General features: G+C 54.6%; 8 protein-coding genes across 8 annotated transcripts; 5 read left to right on the forward strand and 3 right to left on the reverse strand.

The window, feature by feature from the left end:
* Positions 1 to 221: 221 nt before the first annotated feature.
* On the reverse strand, positions 222 to 1,327 carry MAM_02664 (3-ketoacyl-CoA reductase; the record flags this gene model as incomplete). The annotated part of the gene is made up of 2 exons (XM_040821463.1): positions 222 to 1,082; positions 1,148 to 1,327. The coding sequence occupies 2 exons, from the start codon at positions 1,325 to 1,327 to the stop codon at positions 222 to 224; spliced, it is 1,041 nt and encodes a 346-aa protein (XP_040680877.1).
* Positions 1,328 to 2,073: 746 nt separating this feature from the next.
* On the forward strand, positions 2,074 to 2,655 carry MAM_02665 (transmembrane domain-containing protein; the record flags this gene model as incomplete). The annotated part of the gene is made up of 2 exons (XM_040821464.1): positions 2,074 to 2,136; positions 2,206 to 2,655. 2 exons carry the CDS (start codon positions 2,074 to 2,076, stop codon positions 2,653 to 2,655), a joined length of 513 nt encoding a protein of 170 aa, XP_040680878.1.
* Positions 2,656 to 2,808: 153 nt separating this feature from the next.
* Positions 2,809 to 4,123, reverse strand: MAM_02666 (Galactose-1-phosphate uridylyltransferase; the record flags this gene model as incomplete). Its single annotated transcript, XM_040821465.1, has 4 exons — positions 2,809 to 3,671; positions 3,724 to 3,859; positions 3,913 to 3,964; positions 4,023 to 4,123. 4 exons carry the CDS (start codon positions 4,121 to 4,123, stop codon positions 2,809 to 2,811), a joined length of 1,152 nt encoding a protein of 383 aa, XP_040680879.1.
* A 643-nt stretch (positions 4,124 to 4,766) lies between these two features.
* Positions 4,767 to 6,431, forward strand: MAM_02667 (transcriptional adaptor-like protein; the record flags this gene model as incomplete). The annotated part of the gene is made up of 2 exons (XM_040821466.1): positions 4,767 to 4,856; positions 4,962 to 6,431. 2 exons carry the CDS (start codon positions 4,767 to 4,769, stop codon positions 6,429 to 6,431), a joined length of 1,560 nt encoding a protein of 519 aa, XP_040680880.1.
* Positions 6,432 to 6,706: 275 nt separating this feature from the next.
* Positions 6,707 to 7,463, forward strand: MAM_02668 (Rhodanese-like protein; the record flags this gene model as incomplete). Its single annotated transcript, XM_040821467.1, has 2 exons — positions 6,707 to 7,037; positions 7,138 to 7,463. 2 exons carry the CDS (start codon positions 6,707 to 6,709, stop codon positions 7,461 to 7,463), a joined length of 657 nt encoding a protein of 218 aa, XP_040680881.1.
* A 1,779-nt stretch (positions 7,464 to 9,242) lies between these two features.
* On the forward strand, positions 9,243 to 10,148 carry MAM_02669 (HD domain protein; the record flags this gene model as incomplete). The annotated part of the gene is made up of 3 exons (XM_040821468.1): positions 9,243 to 9,291; positions 9,343 to 9,520; positions 9,572 to 10,148. 3 exons carry the CDS (start codon positions 9,243 to 9,245, stop codon positions 10,146 to 10,148), a joined length of 804 nt encoding a protein of 267 aa, XP_040680882.1.
* Positions 10,149 to 11,407: 1,259 nt separating this feature from the next.
* Positions 11,408 to 13,048, forward strand: MAM_02670 (uncharacterized protein; the record flags this gene model as incomplete). The annotated part of the gene is made up of 1 exon (XM_040821469.1): positions 11,408 to 13,048. One exon carries the CDS (start codon positions 11,408 to 11,410, stop codon positions 13,046 to 13,048), a length of 1,641 nt encoding a protein of 546 aa, XP_040680883.1.
* Positions 13,049 to 13,736: 688 nt separating this feature from the next.
* Positions 13,737 to 16,154, reverse strand: MAM_02671 (phosphate permease; the record flags this gene model as incomplete). The annotated part of the gene is made up of 6 exons (XM_040821470.1): positions 13,737 to 14,798; positions 14,850 to 15,336; positions 15,385 to 15,434; positions 15,501 to 15,633; positions 15,684 to 15,915; positions 15,992 to 16,154. 6 exons carry the CDS (start codon positions 16,152 to 16,154, stop codon positions 13,737 to 13,739), a joined length of 2,127 nt encoding a protein of 708 aa, XP_040680884.1.
* Between the last annotated feature and the right edge of the window lie 1,000 nt (positions 16,155 to 17,154).

Consider the following 17,154-nt stretch of genomic DNA (forward strand, 5'->3'; position numbering starts at 1 on the left):
TGACACAAGTACCTGCAGCCAACTTCAAGCACGTGTCCATACCGCCAACCGAATAATGATGTTCCATGAGATCATAATGCTCGACATCCCTCGCCCCTGTCCGCCACGACATTACTTGGAGGCTCGATACTATATGAATGTGCCTCCCATGGACGCCGCCCTTTGTTCCAGGATCTTCAAAGCTGGCGATTTTGCAAACTTCAAGGCCAACGCCACATTATCTACTGCTTCTTGGCTTCACGAGCCTGCTTGCGAAGGGCCCGCCTCCGAATATCCAAGTGCATCTTCTTGTTATACCAGATGGTGACAGGGCTGTTAACGCCAGGAACGTTCTCAATCAACCACAGCATGAAAGAGTGACTCCACCAAGGAGTGTAAGTGTTGGGAGCTGTCTGATAACCACCAAGACCAACCTTGCCAAGAGCAGCCTGGACAAAATTACGGGCATTGGGAATCAGGAGACTCGGGCGGCGGACCTTACTCATGGCAGTGGTAACCAGGTGGCTAAGAACCAGATAAACGTCAACGTGATCATCAGCAAGCTCAGACGAAAGGGCATTGCTCCATTGCTGGAGGAAGGCTTTGCTGCCAGAGTAGGTGGCCAGGTATGGGGTAGGAGTCCAGCCGCCAAAAGAGCCCATGGTCAGAATTAGTCCATGCTTGCGCTGCTTGAGAATAGGAGCAACAATTTGGGTAATCTTCAGCGTTCCCAAACAGTTGATAGTAACAATATCCTGAAGCTCTTCCTTGGGCGTCTCAAGGAAAGGAACGGGTATGCTATGACTTTGTCCGACGTTGTTGATCAGAATAGCAACGTCGAGGCCACGAACAATATCGGCGAGCTTCTCGTAATCGACATCGTCGTCCTTGGCGAAATCCATGGCGTGGATCTTGATTTCAATGTCTTTGTCATGATATTTCTCTTCCAACTCCGTGGCGAGCGACTCGAGCTTGGATTTGGTTCGCGAAACGAGGACGAGGTTGAAGCCCTTGGCAGCGAGTTGGGAGGCGTACTCTTTACCAAGGCCATCCGACGCGCCGGTGACGACGGCCCACGATCCGGCGCGGCCATACTTGCGAAGCTACGATGATAGAAATACATGAGTCACGTGGCTAGAAAATTCCAGAGCTCGACTGGGGAACTTACATTATGTCCGGAGTAGACGAATGCACTCATGACAAGCTGGAGATAGCTAAGGAGCTTGCTTCCCAGCCAGAGTGCGCCAATGCCAGCGAAGGCAACTAGCACCGGCTGTGGAATCGGGCCGAGTTGCGCTACATGCGACTTGATGCTCCCTACGTAGGAACTCTCTAGCACCTTATCCATGATGAGCAAATGGTCGAGACAATGCTTGGAGTCGGAGAGAAATTGTGTCAGTGGGAGGCCAACGTGATGGGGGATGGGGCAGCATGCATGTATCGAGTTTCGAAATATGGAGGCTCAACAGCAGTCTGGAGCGCGGTGGCAGCCCTTTCGAGTCTAGCGCCTGGCAGCTGTACCTGGCCAAACAGAGATCTCTATCTATCTCCAGGCAAGACGGAGGAGGCGCAACTCCGCGTCAATGATTGCATCGAAAAAAAGGGATTGCACCATGGAGAAAGCCAATCTACTTGACTGGTATTAGAGAGTGACGATTTCTTCCAAGTCTGTCTGCATCTACAAGGGGTCCGGCAGAGCCGCGAGTAATAAAAGCATTTGCTCGCAGGAATTTGTTGAGCTAGGGGTATCCATCCTCCACCCCACCCCCAATACGCCCATTCACCGAGGTACTCACTTAAGTAGTTGAACGCCATGTCGACGAGGTCTGACTTTATGGATGTGTTGCTATTCAGTTGCGCCTCGTCTTGACCTTGAAACGTTCAACCCTCTACTGTAGGGTAGTGTTTTATGATGACGCCTTATTAATCTGATTTGAATTAACTATTCGTCTGTACTACCACTGGTGGGGCCAGCCGCTAGGGTCCACTGGAGCCTTTGTCCAGTATGGTGAAATTTTACCTCCATCCTAGACATCTCGCAAGGCTCCCGCTCGCCGTCAACGATTTGATACTCTCCCAAGGTCCTGTTTTGCAATGGACTTCGTCAAGTCTCTCCTCCCAGAGGCACAGGGTGTTTTACCCTACTACATGCTCGTCGTACGTTGCACCGCGCGCGGACGCGTACGAACCACCTGAAAGGCCAAGCTTATCAACCGTCGTCTACAGCTCTCCATTGTCTCTATTGGCAACTGCCTACAGACATACACAACCCTCCACTTCACGAGGCGCGTGTATAATGGTCGCTTCATCCGAAACCCTAGACTGCCTCCCGCAACAGCGACCTTCAGCCCCGAAGACTCCGTCGACAAGCTCGTGTCCGCCCAGAATGACCCGAAAGCAACTGACCAGGTAACCCCACTGGCCGGTCGACTCTTTGGCACATGGACCCTCATCACCTCTATTGTCCGCTGCTATGCAGCTTACAACCTGCACATTGGTCCTGTGTACAACATTGCCTACTGGACGTATATCGTGGCGTTGGGCCATTTCGCCAGCGAGAAGTTTGTGTTTAAAAGCATGACCTTTGGCCTTCCTCAGGCGTTTCCCTTTGCGCTCGCAACCTGCGCCTTGATTTGGATGCCTCTTGTTCGCGAGCACTATGTTGAGATCAACTAAATCATATGGGCGCCCCCTTGTCAGTGAGCGCTCACCTGATCGATAAGACAATGGAACGCAACGGATGAAACGGGTGGATGATTGTCGCGAATAGCTCTCGTGGCCAGCGAGGCGGCCGATAGGTATAAGTTCATTTATGTTTAATCGTTTACTTCACGCTAAGCTTTTCCTGTATAAATCCCCGCCGCAATCTCGCAGACGAGCCGTCGCCTGTTCGGGAGTGATGTCTCTTTGCGGCTCAGCCATGAGCTCGTATCCAACGAGGAATTTTTTGACCGTTGCAGAACGCAGCAGGGGCGGGTAGAAGTGCATGTGAAAGTACGAATTTTCAATCTCCTCCTTTGTTCCCTGAAGCGGCGCCTGGTGAATTCCCGAACTGTACGGGAAACTGCACTCGAAGAGATTATCATAACGCCTTGTGACCTCGTGTATGGCTTCGACAAACTGCAGCCTCTCCTCGGCCTCAAAGTCCACCAAGGATCGTATATGTCTCTTGGGAAGGATGAGTGTCTCGAATGGCCAGACCGCCCACCAGGGGCATACCACTACAAACGACTTGTTTTGCCAGAGGACGCGCTCCTCCTTGACAAGCTCCAACTGAACATAATCTTCCAGCAAGTGTCGACCGCCATTGTTCGCACGGTATTTGGTCATATGGGCGAGCTCTTTTGCAGGCTCCTCGGGCATGGTGTTTGTCGCCCACACTTGGCAATGGGGATGGGGATTTGAACAACCCATGGCAGAGCCCTTGTTCTCGAAGATCTGCATGTAACGGTACTCATCTTTGGGGATGGGTGCTTCATCCCTTGACAAGGATATTTCCAGCTTTTCGGCAAGCTTTGCCAAGGGGTTCGAGGAGGCAATGTGGTTGCCGTAAATGCGGGTCCAGTGCTCGATGACGGGCAGAATGTCTGGGGCAGGCATGTCTGCTAGAGTGAGGTGGTGTTTTGGCGAGAAGGTGAGAACATAGCAGACGCCCTTGACGCCCTGGGCTCTCAAGAGCATCGACTCCAGATCTGCAGAAGAGTAAATAATAGTTCTTGTCAGACGAATCGTGCTTTGGCATACCGTTGGGTTTAGTGTCAGGCACATAGTCTGGCTGTTGCTCTTTCACGGCGCTGTAATCATTGACGAAGGCGAACGTCTTGCCGTAGTTGGGATTTGTGTCACCTGAAGCACGAGTATTTCCAGGACACAGATAGCACTGTAGATTGTGTTACCTACCGTTTCGCTCGACAAGTGGTGGAATTTGCAAACCTTGGGATCATATTCGGGCAAAGTATTGGCAACTGCAGCTTCTTGGGCTCCTCTGCAAAACGGCAGGCGTCAGACGACCCGCCAGGCAGCATACTGGGATTCATACTTACTGCCAGGGTCGCTTGGTCCGATGCGGCGAGACAAGTAGCCAACTGTCGGTAAGAGGATTGTATCTCCTGTGGGAAATGTCGTCAAGTATCTTGTCGGGCATGATGACGACGGAGGAAGGGGGAAGGGTGTTTGAGAGACAACAGAGCGCCCTGGAATTAGCACAGCCCTCAAAATAAGAAATAGGGAGAGAGGGAATGTGGACCAGACATCATACACCTGTTGTGACGTTACAACTGTTATTCAACGGATAGAATAACCAACGGGTCGGCGCGCCAAAGTTATGCGGGCGGAGGTTTCGGCCAATCGTGGCGGCTTCTGGGCCGATTACTCCACTTCAAGGCGGCGCCATTGGATGATCGTTGCATGTGGGGTAGACGACTGTATGAATGTGGAATCACGTGATGATGCTACGTATTTCCAATGCTGCCAGTCCTGCCCATGCTTCCCCACCAACGACTGGCTCGGCGCAATTGTAGGGATCCACGTCGCATCGCGACATCCATCCAATATCCGACCTCACTCCGGCAGCTTGCCTCCACGATTTCATCAAAGCAGTCGCGCGTCGAAACAGATTTTATCATAATACACATCTTATCAGGAAAATTGGCACTTCATAACCGCCAACCTTCGTTTATAGCCTCACCAGTGCCCTCCGCCGACCGGTATTTGCTGCGGAGACAAACCCATGGTTGGGAGCAGGCGCATCGGAGGGCCTTTTGAAAGCGCTATATTCACGGTGACAAATGGGTGTCATTCGTAAGAAGACGGTCACGAGGGGTGAGGGTGGTGTGAAATATGTTTGCGACGTTTGCTCATCGGACATCACATCAACGGTACGTGATTTCCACACCGAGTTAGCCAAGTGTCATACAAGATCAATCTTTGCGACTTTCACGGGAGGTCCTGCCCACTAAATTGTTTACTTCTGCTTTAAATAGGTTCGCATTAGGTGTGCAGACCAATCATGTTCCGATTTCGACTTATGCGTCTCCTGCTTCGCCAAAGGGGAGTCTCGCAATAATCACGACCCCGCCAACCATGAGTTCCGGGTAATTGAGCAGAACTCGTTCCCCATTTTCGAACGCGAATGGGGTGCGGACGAAGAACTCTTGCTTTTGGAGGGCGCCGAAACGTACGGTCTTGGGTCATGGGCGGATATTGCCGACCACATTGGCGGGTTTCGCGAGAAGGACGAGGTTCGCGACCACTATCTTGAAACTTACGTCAACTCCCCGAATTTTCCGCTGCCGAAACGATGCAGGCTGCACGATTGTGAGCTCGCAAACGAAGTGCCCCGAGAAGAGTTCCAGGCGCAAAAGAAGAGGCGGATCGAGGAGCGGCGAGAAAAGTCCAAAAGCGCGCCAGCGTTGCAGCCCAAAACCAAACCCACCGCCAGCGTGCCCAGCTGTCACGAAATCCAGGGCTTCATGCCGGGTCGTCTTGAATTCGAAACTGAATATGCCAACGAGGCAGAAGAGGCCGTTCAGCACATGCAATTTGATCCTGGCGATGGCATGAACCCGCGCACTGGTGAACTCGAACCGGAGATGGAGCTCAAGCTCACCGTCATGGATATTTACAACTGTCGGCTGACGCAACGTGTGGATCGCAAAAAGGTCATTTTTGAACACGATTTGTTAGAATACAGGGAAAACACCAAGATTGAGAAAAAGCGATCAAAGGAAGAGAAAGATATGTTACAAAAGGCCAAGCCTTTCGCCAGGATAATGAATCACAAAGATTTCGAGGACTTCAACCAGGGAATTATCGATGAGCAGAATTTGCGCCAAGCCATCGCCCAGCTACAAGAATGGCGCAGCTTGAAGATTGGGGACTTGAGAAGTGGCGAAAAGTACGAAACAGAAAAGGCTGCTCGGATACAAAAGGCTATTCCCTTGGGGTCCATGGACAGAGAGAGGCTTGCCAGCAACCAACGATCAAAACAGCAAGCTGCGCCTGAAGCACCCAGCGGCGCGTCGCTTCTCGTTGCCCCGGAACTCGCCATTCGTCCTGCTCAGACGAATGGCGAGACCATCAATGGCGAGAGCAAACCCCTAGTCAACGGGCATGCTAATGGGATGAACGGGGTTGACGGTATTCATGGCCAGGCGCCGGCCAGACAAAGATACACACCGCAGCCTATTTCCGGTGTGCAACCTCTTCAACTGAACCAAGACACTGCAGCGGACCTGCACCTGCTCACGCCTGACGAAGCCAAGCTGTGCGAGATTATTCGACTACAGCCCAAGCCCTACTTGATGATCAAAGAGCAGATACTGAAGGAGGCGCTCAAGACCAACGGGACGCTTAAGAAGAAGCAAGCCAAGGAAATATGCCGACTTGACTCACAAAAAGGAGCCAGAATATTCGATTTCTTCATCAATGCGGGATGGTTAGGAAAGGCCTGAAACTTTAATCGTTGGTTACGTCTTTGGTACGGTTGCAGGGCGTTGTATGTTGTAACATATGACACTCCTTGGGTAGGTTGCCTGTGTCATTTGGAGTCGGGTTGCATTTGTGGAGTTTGGAAGAGCGCATGATATCCATTTCCGAGAAACGAAGATTTAGAATTGTTCGCTTTGCGTAAAAGACTGTGGTCAGTGCAATAGACTGGCTGGCCAGTGAATGGTGTGAATCGCAGAAACAGAATCGGCAATGGCAACCCAAGTAGTAGCCTATCACGATGCCCCGTCCTGGTCCCTCTGGATGCTTCCGAAACTCACCTCGGCCGAAGTGGACCCCCCGCCTCGACACCCTCGACACCCTCGACATCCCCGATGCCCATTTGAACCCTTCTCTTGCCATCTCAAGCTGCGCTCACTCTTTTTTTGTCCGCCAAAATTTGATGATACTGTCCAGGCTCGCCGTACAGAAGCACTCGCTCTCCCTCGTCCGTACCATGACCACGATGTCCAGTCTGCAGCGCATGTCCGCGAAGTCTCTCTCTGAAAAGATTCTGGCCGAGAAGGACACGGCCGATACGTCGTACGCCATTATCGACGTGCGCGATGACGGTATGTAAGCCCTCGAGGAACACCAGGTGCATCACAGGTCCCCGGCTACACTGGCCATCAATACGTCTGTCAAAGTTCATGTCAATGACCATCGTTGCAGACCACGTAGGCGGCCACATCAAGGGTTCCGCCAACATTCCCAGCGGCCAACTCGAAGCCATGATGCCCACCCTCGTGCGCAAGCTGCAGGACAAAAAGACGGTCATTTTCCACTGCGCCCTCAGTCAGCAGCGTGGCCCGAGCGCCGCACTCAAGTATCTCAGGGAAAGGGACGGGCTGCTCGGGAGCCCGGGTGGCGGGAAGAAGATTGGCACACAGCAGGAGGTGTATGTGCTGGACCGGGGGTTCGTCGGCTGGCAGCAGGCTTATGGGAGCGACGAGCGGCTGACGGAAGGGTATGTGAAAGACATTTGGGAGAGTTGCTGATTTTGCCCGCGCTGCGGCGTGTCTTTGTCGTTTTTCTTTCTTTCTTTGCAGGGTGTGTGTGTGTGTGTGCGTGTGTGAGGATGGCTCGCGTACGACAAACCATAGGAATCAAGGGGCACGAATGACTTGTGTTTCCTTGCGGGCGGTTTCGGCGTGGACATTTTGGGAAATCCTCATGACGTCCATGTGCAATGCCCGCCGCCCATGGCTGTTGAAAGCACATGGGACGCTGGGGCCACGAGCACAAGGCGAGGACCCCCAAACGTTTGTTTACCGGCACTTGGACGGCTGAAGAGAAATCTATAAATCCTGTGCTTCTGCGGCGACATCTTTGGTCACAAGTCACAAGTGCAGAAGCTTGGAAATCCTCTGCTTCCTTATCCGGTCCCTGCCGGAGCCCTTGCCCGTCAAAACAACAAACTGCTACACAACAGGTAATGTCCAACGTGCACGGTCGTCTTGGCCTTTTTCCTCCTGGACGCTGACAGACATCACAGCACCGATCTACGTACAGTTGTGCGAACAAGCGCCTACGCTCAATATGTCTGTACTCCGCTTCGTCAGGTCGAAAGAAGAGGACAAAGCCGCCGGACCTAATCACGATCGAGATTGGATTGTAATAACTGTCATCGCTGCACTCATCATGGTGGCTGCTGGGTCGACTATGTTTCTCAATCGTCTATGTGCGAAAATCAGGCGCCAACCGAATCGGCAAGTGCCGCAGCAGGGCCTGTCTGGACCAGCGCCTTTGCCTCCGTCGTACACCGAATCACAGGCAATGCAAGCAAACAGGGGAGTAAGGAAACCTCAAGCGGGAGGCGGCGTGTAGCCCACTCGGACGTGTACGAACGAGGCTCCCAGGGTCCAGGTGATTGAAACGCATAACAGCTCATTCATGGACTACAGGTCTTTCTTGGATTCAGGGATTCAGGGACCAAGGCAAGGGGGAAGGGAACGGAAATGTGTGTCTGTACGTGTACAATCGTGATTGTTTCACGGATGCTTAAAGAGAAGCGTCGTCTGCGGTGGAACCAAGGTCTTGAACCACGAAGACAAACTAGCCCAGGGGGGGGGGGGCATATTTGGACTGTTTCGTACTGGCAGGTCCATGAACGACAAAGGAGGTTGAATATTTCATCTACCCGCTTCGGCCTCGCCGCCTCGAGAGTTCACGCAGGTTGGCGGACTCGATGTAACTGGGGAGTTGTCGCCGGGACTCGGGAGCCAGGTATTCCATGTTGAAAACCTATCTTGCGACGTGGAGCTTTCGTGGCGCTGTTGGCCATGTGCCTCATGTGATGTGTGCCCGAGGAAACGTGAAAGAAGAGTGCTTTGTGATGTGTGTATTGGAAGGACTTTGATCACCCAGCTCCGGAGCCAGTAGAGTTTTAATAACCAGTGACCACACCGCAAGGTAAAAAAGTAGTTATAAAATAAACCCAAGGAGTGTTGTCGGTGCGGGTGGATCCAGCAACGCCTGCGTTTGGAAGGCGGTGCGGTGCGGCGGGGTGCCCTGCAATCCGGCTGACCCGCATTGGTCACTCGGGCCCTGACCAAGTGGTCGCTGCAGCAATGTTCGTGCTTGGCACATGTCTGAAACCTGTTTCCTGTAACCTACTGCTTCACCGGTTGAGTAGGTCGTCGAGTCTCCGAGCCTGCCACGCCTTTCCACCGTGGAAAAGACTCGTCGATTGGGACAACAGAAGACTGAAGAGAGAAAAGAGGGCGACGGAAAGCAAGTCCCACCAGACAAACACATCGCCTCAACCACTCGCAAAGATGGGGTCACAAGCGGGACGGACGAGCAGCGGCAAGCCCGATATTTCTAGTAAGCGTTGAAGTCGACAGCTCCAAGAAACGGCGCGGCTGACGAGGCTAGACCTGGGCTTCACGCCGATGATCAAAGTCTCTGGACAGTGGGAAGTGGAAAAGGTGGTGGATGCGATTCCCGGGGACGTTCCCAAGTCGGGAGGCCAATCTCCTCTTGCCTTTTTCCACATGATCGAGCGACTCAAGACGACGAAGCGTGAAGGCTGGAGACGGTTCGGCATCGAGAGGTACGAACCGACCTTGGCCTGTTCCCGCGGGCGGATGCTAACAAGTCGCAGAGGCGAGTCCATCGCCGACCACATGTACCGCATGTCCATCATCTCCATGTTCGCCCCTCCTTCGCTTGCGCAGCGCATCGACCTCCACAAATGCATCAAGATGTGCCTGATCCACGACATGGCCGAACTCCTCGTCGGCGACATCACCCCCGTAGACGGCGTTCCCAAGCCCGAGAAGAGTCGACGCGAGAGCCTGACCATGAGCTACCTCACCAAGAACCTGTTGGGCAACAAGGACGACGCTGCGGTCGGTGAGGAGATTCGGGCCATCTGGGACGAGTACGAGGATTCCAAGACGCTGGAGAGTCAGTACGTCCACGACATTGACAAGATGGAACTGCTGCTGCAAATGATGGAGTACGAGAAACGTGCCGAGCGCGCCCTCGACCTGGGTGAGTTTGCTTACGTATCGGGCCAGATGACGCTCGACGAGACCAGGGCCTGGGCCAAAGAGCTCCTAGAAGAGAGGGACAGGTTTTGGGGGACCCAGGACCACGTTGACGGGCTTAAGGGTGTGGCGGGGGGAGTCACAGAAGAGAAGGTCAAGATGCAGGATGAGTACTACTCGAGGGGGTGACGGGTTGTGCGGACGAATGCGAATGCTATGATGGTCATCTTCTTTCCCCCCTCCTTCCCTGATCAGTCACGGGCGGTGATGAGATGCTATCGTTGGATCGGAGATAGATGGATTGCGCAAGCATATATTCCCGGCTGGTACGGTGACGACACGGGCCGACATGCTAATTTTAATGATACTGGCTTAGACAGTGTGTACGGTTTAGTGCTGGGGAATAGAAGTGGAAGTGGAATGCCCTGGCCCCAGCCTTTGGTCACTGGTGAGACATGAGGGTTAGCAAAAGCAGCGGCTGCCGTGTCTTGCGCTAGAAATGACGACACATGACATCTGGGAACTCGACGCTGCGGGCGAAAAGAAGTGGCAGCACTGCGAGTCTCGACTTGACGCCCGGTGAATGCGGTTCCTGTTGGGCAATGGCGGGCAAACCAGAAAACCTGTACGGACGGAGTCCTGGTCCTTGTTGACGGATTGAGACCATCAATCACCCCGGGCAACGGCGACGACTAGACTGGCAAGTACCGGGTACCTACGTGGTTGAGTACCTAGGCAGGCGCAGGGTCTGGTACCCACCAAGGAATCTTCGGTTTACGAACCAAGTGCTTAAAAGTAGTAGTATTGATTTTCTTCACAGCGTGTCTGATGAACAAGCAAAGCATCACCTCTTATTACACCGTCTTTTCCCCCGTACTCCATATGCAGAGGGCGCCAACGTCCACCTCTGCCGTTTGTCGGCCCCGCTTCCGCGGCGTTTTATTCCCTGGTCCTCACCGCTTTAAGATTAACCCGGAATCTAGGGGCAGAGAGCAAGCAGTACTGCTACACCGGTCATTGCCCCGTTGATGCGCACGGTACGGAGTACGGGGGCGACGTCACAAGTAGCTCGCGCTTGTACAGACAGGCCACGTTTTCGAAATACGCCGATGCGTGATTTAACAAACAATACCATTCACTACCAGGGACTTCGCTGCCGCTACGGAGGGCACCATCGTCCTGCCTTGCTGCCCGTTTGCTCGAGCCTCGAGGTCACGAGCACCACGACGCGGCACAGTGCATACGCACCGCCGCCACCGTGACTGACCTCCCTCAGCCCGAGGTCATCGACGCGACGCCTTCACGGCTACAGTGCCGCTCCGGCATCCCAACGCCTCCCACCCGCCGCTTCTGATCCCTGCAGGTCGAAGTTTCGAAAAGAAAAAAAAATCAAAAGAAAAAATCACTCCAGCCAGGCCGACGACACTCGCTGTCATGCGTCTTGTTGCATGCTAAGCTTCGAGGCTCTGTCACAGGCTCGATCTCGGCTGGCCGCCTGGGTCACGGTCCGGCTGCTGGCTCTTCTCGAAGACGACGCACCGCCTGAAGCTGCTGGGCATTCTCGTCCAGTCTCTCTCAGCCCGGCAGAAGTCATGACCTTCTCCTCTGGCTTCCACATGCCCGGGGGCTTTCACGCCGACGGAATCCACCAGGGCCTCTTCCGCCCCCCGGTGTCTCCAGCGTCCAGCTCCGGATATCTATCTCAGAGCCGACCGTCTGTCGAGGGACCTACTTGCAAGCGCAAGCGCATTCGCGCCGATGCCAGACATTTCGACCATGCCCAACATCAACCAGAAGAACAGCAAGAGGGCTTCTGCGACGACGCCGGCACCAACGCCAGCACGGTCCTGATAACACCCGCCGGGAGACGTGCTGCCCACAATGGCAGGGCCTACACGCTCGCCGGGCAGCTCGACACACCCGCCAGCGGGCCTGGGGAAAGCGGGACTCTGGGCGACAGCACATACTCGGATGCGGATTACAGGAAAGCCCTTGGCTCCAGGCGCTCGCGACACGACCATGATTTGACCGACACAACGGGACATACTCGCTTATTCAACCTCCCCACGCACCCCTCTCAACCTCCAGGATGGGGCTCGCTGGCTTTCAGTACCATAGGCGGCGTCGTGGGAAAGGTGTGGGAGTTTTGCAAAGCAGGCGCGTTCAAAGGGTTTTACGCTGGTGGGGGAAGAGGCTTCGAGATGCAGCCCGGCCATGGCGTCGTTCCGGATGTATCGATACCAGACCCAGCCTGGCAGCACGGCGCCGAGGGCGACGAGCAACACCACCGGATACCAGGGCATTTTCCGCAAGGAGATGCGTGTTACGACGAGGAGGCCGCCGAGGACACGCCTATACCCAGCGGCGCCTCGACGCCCTCTGCGCCCGCTGCGAAAAGACGTCAGACGGCGCCGACTGATGAGTTGGGCAGGAATTGGGTCATGGTCAAGGACCGGGCCGGCGGTGCGGACAGCAGGTCGAGGCGGACCCTGGCCGCCCATAGGCCGTCTCCCAGAAACCGCAACCAAGGCCCTTCACCTGCCACTGGACGTCGGATCAGCACACCACACAACCGCCGCGTCTCCGCCAGGGCAGCCAGCCCGGCACCGCATCGTGCCAGTGCCGCGCCCTGGAACGGCTTCAACATGTCGCCCCAGGCCGCTCTCGAGCCTGCTCGGCCCGCGTCATCCGCGTCGTTTGCCTCTCCCCGCTCCCCGTCGCCGACGAAACTGGCCAGCGCGGCACCCAGCGTCGCGGCCTCACCCACGCCACACACAGGCCGAGCCCAGGGACGGCGGCGATCAGTCATGTCGGCCTCCAACCACGCTTCTCCGTTTACACACAGCCGCACGCACAGCGGCGCGTCCACGGCATCCGGTCGCGGAGCCGCAGACGACCTGGACAACAGTCCGCGCCTCGACGCGGAAGCCAGGCACCTCGCTGCTCGGCGACAACGCGAAGAACGCGACACGGACGTCCGCATCGCAGCCTTGAACAAACAGCTGCAGGATATGATTCGTCAGGGGAAGGAAGCGCTGGGCACGACGATAGAAGTAGATGGCGATGATGGCGGGTGGGAAGATTACTAGTACAGCCCGCCGTCTGCTCTGTTTCCTTTGTCTCTCTTTTCTGTTTCCTTTTCTGGTGTGGGGGGTCTCCATTCTCTCCCGCCATTGTTTTGGGCCACACTGTGGCCACGATACCCGGATGGTTGGGGCGGAATCGGCAAGACAGTCGAGCGGACTCTTTGGCTTTCAACTCGTTTCATCGGTACGGACACGACGCCTCGGGCTTCTGGCTTCTTTTCCTGGCCGGCGTCTCCGAGGAACCGGTCTCCTGGATGGGCGGGAGCTTGGGTCGCGACGAAGTGAAACGGAACGAGGTTTGACGTGGGCGGCCTGACGGGGGCTTCTTCCCGTCGTTGATGTCCTCTAGTTACTTGTCATGGCGTTGGTTTTGTTGACGCAGTGGGGGGTAGGAGGCAGGCAGTACGAGCGCAGATTCACAGACGCACGAGATTGACAATGGGCACGTGTTTGCGAGCAGAGTAGTTACTCCGTTGCTGTGCTGGACAAACACGGGCGCAACCACAGGACTCGACGGATCCGGTGCAAGACGCCGAGGTATTATAAAATACACGCTATTTCTATGCATACAGTGCTTTCCAGCACAGGTATCTTGTCTATTGCACGCAGCCCAAAACGCCCAGCCTCAAACGAAGCAAAAACTATCATCATGGTCATCACAATGCCACAGCGTCGTCCCGGGCATCCCTCATCAGGCTGGCCTCAACAGCATCCCCACGTCATTGAGTTGCACACTGTTCCCCGTGGGCGGTGAACCACGGTCTATTCTGCCCCATCCGGCTCCCCATGTAGGCAATTGTTGCTGCGGGAGACCGGCCTGTGTCAAGTGTTCCGCGTCCGAGGAGCCGGCCGTGGTGCCCGACGTCCGGTTCCGCAGGGCAATCTCGTTGGACCCGTCGCTGGACATGCGTGCCTTCCGGTTTCTCTGCCAGAATCGGTGTCGCTTCTGGCGCATGTTCTCCGCCACCACCTCTGGCGAGGCCATGGTGTCGTCCCGCGAAGGTCGTTGGTGCTTGCCAAAGTGGCCACCGTGGGCTCGCGGGTACGCAAAGCCTGCGGGTTGACCGCCGTGAAACGGATTCCATGCTCGCAGTCGCGGCGAACCCAGGCTGATACTGCCGTTACAGCCAGCGTTGTAGCTCGTCCTGGATTCGCCGGATAGTTCTTCCAAGGTGAGCCCTTTCGTCTCGGGGATGAGGAACGACACCATGGTGCCGAGGAGCATAAAGAGCGCAAAAAGTTTGAGCAAACGGTCAAGGTAAGGAGAGCAGGCGTTCCCAACGCATCCATCAACTTGGCTATTCCTCAACAATGGGATGCTGATGGCCTGGGCGACAATGGCCCCGATTTTCCCCATGGCCGCGGAAATGCCGTGCCCAGTTGATCGGTATCGGGTCGGGAAGCATTCGCCTGGTACAACGAATGTGGTCGTGTTTGGCCCGGCATTAAAGAGAAATTGTCCGATGATGTATAGAGCCAACATTGCGCCCTCGCTTAGGTGATGAAGCCGGAAACCAAGGACACTAAAGACGATGGTGAGCATAAGGAACCCGCCGACTTGCAAGGGCTTGCGGCCAACGGTGTCGATGGCGAAGATGGCGGTCCAAAATCCAGGCAAGGAGCCAGCAGCCGTCAAGATGATTGTGCCCATGGCCTGATTATACAGCTTGTCGTACATACTGCTTCCCCTCCAATATCCAATGGCGTGGAGCACAATGTTTTGATTCAGGCCGAGGCCGTAAAACGCCAAGTCCTAAAGTCTGTCAGTGAAGCCGAATCAACACAATGCAGAAATCGGACGTACCAGAAAGAACCATGACATGGTTGTACCAAGCAATACCTTGAAATTCTTCCACGCCCCAAAGTACGCAAAAACATCTGCCCACGAAGCACGCGGAAGATCGAGCGAATTCTGGGAAATCCTTGACCGAGAGTGCCGAGTATCATAGTCACTGTTCGATTTTCTGGATACGTAGGCCTTGATATCGGCATCGGCCTTTTCAACGTCGTGCTGGATATCAAAAGTATACCGCGGGGTTTCAGGAATGGTGATTCGATAGTAGAGCGCCAGACACGCTGGGATGGCGCCAACCCCGACAGTGATCCTCCAGGCACGATCAGCAGCCACTTGACACCCCGCATCGCAGTGTTTCTCGTCAGGAATGTTGACCAGGGACGACTTGAAGGCTACGGTTGTAATGAGCGCCACGATGGCAGACATGAGTTGGCCAACGCCTTGCATTGAGAAGACGGCAGAAATCATGGCACCCCGCCATCGAGTGGGCGCGAATCTGGCGGCTGATTAGGACGGCGTCTCGAGAAGGGCAATAGACACATACTCGGACGTAATGACGGATGAAAGAGGATAGTCACCACCAATGCCAATGCCCTACGCAAAAACACATGTTAGACCAGCGTCCCCGGGCCTGCAAATATCAGACGTGCGCGCACGTACCATAAGAACCCGCCAGAACAGCAGGAGGCCGGCCGAGTGGATGGATGGGCTGCTCGAAACCAGAGCGCAGCTGAAAGTTCCAAAGATGATAATTGCCAACTCGACTCCGTACATGCGTCGGCGACCTAAAGCACTGGGCTCGTGGTCAGTATTGATTCTACCGAGCGGGACAAAATAACCTACTCTGCCAGCCATCCAAACGCAACCATTCCAATGACAATACCAGCGCTGGTGGCAGCTTTCAAAGCCTGGCTAATGGTCTCAGGTAAGATGCCATGGTTGCCACCAAAGCCGTTGATGGAATCTTTGCCGCTCCAAAAGACCATGCCCAGGAGGGTAGTAATGAGGTTGATGGAAAATATGTCGTATGAATCGACAAGAAAGCCAACACCAGCAACCAAGATTGCTCTGACATCTGACACCAAGGTTAGTTTCCCATGCATTCCGTCGCGATTCAACAGTATCCAACTTGTACAGGTGCCACTACGTACGGTACAATCCGAAAGGGACCTTGTCAATCTCAGACAGTGCTAGTCGCCGGCGCAGATTAGGATCGGATATATGAGAATAATCATTGTAAAAGTTGTGAAATGCCCGATTGCCGCCGTACGTGCGCGAGTGACCACTAATAGGGGCCAGGGGAGGAGGTAGCATCTCGTCGACGGACGTAGCCATCTTTTGGCAGGCCGAAGACGAATCAACGACGAGAGCTGCTATGCTTCGACAACAGAGAATGCATGAGGTATCAGACCAGAATAATCGAGTAAGACGATGCGGTGATGGACGATCGAGGACTAGTTATATGGGAATCGCTTCTCGGCTCGACTTGATGCGAGTATTTGCCGCAATACACACTTGCAGGATTTGTGGAAGCGATGCAGAGAGAGGACGGTTGATCCCAACTGTTTTCAAACAGTGATGCCATTGAGCGAATAGCGCCGAGTTGGATCCGCTGTCTCTGCGAGTTGAATAGCTAATGTCTCCGACAGGCAGCGTGGACCATGGCCGCCGTGATTGTCCTTTGACTAGTGCGGACTTTGATCCGTCCGTCACGGTCAGAAATGTGAAGTCTGATGTACGTCGCCTTTCTCTCTTTTTTTTCTCCTTTTCTTTTTGTGCAGGGTGTTGATGGAGCTCGGGCCGTGGCTCAAAAGGACATGATATATTATTATGCACGAGACAAAGGTGCTCTGCCGACAACCGCCAAGGACGATACTGGAAGAGGAGAGGGGAGCAAACGGATTGCGTGAAAGATGTTTCGGGTCACCAGTCCGACGGCGCAGACTCCGCTTGTGGCGACGACTCCGTAGTGGAGAGTATCTCGTAATAAATGCAGAGCAGCTATGGGAGACTCTGGCATTGCTTGCGCGCTCGGTTGTAGACTGTATGTCGTAGTCATGAGAGTGGGAATACCCTAGTCATTCCAAAAGTCAGGCCCCGCTTCGCGACAGGTAAACGAACACACAATGACTAGCAGCAGGGCGTCTTTTGCTTGGCCAGGCACACAATGAGACACTACTCGTTAGTTATGTCCACTATTATGTCCTAGGCTCCCCGTGCCCCATGTGGATGACACTTGCCAGCAACTTTGTCGGAAAGGTCGGGGTGGCTTACGTCGGCTGGCTTGACAGGGTGAGAGAGCAAGTAGAAGACG

The sequence above is a fragment of the Metarhizium album genome, assembly GCF_000804445.1.
Source record: "Metarhizium album ARSEF 1941 chromosome Unknown scaffold_4, whole genome shotgun sequence".
NCBI classification, from domain to species: domain Eukaryota; kingdom Fungi; phylum Ascomycota; class Sordariomycetes; order Hypocreales; family Clavicipitaceae; genus Metarhizium; species Metarhizium album.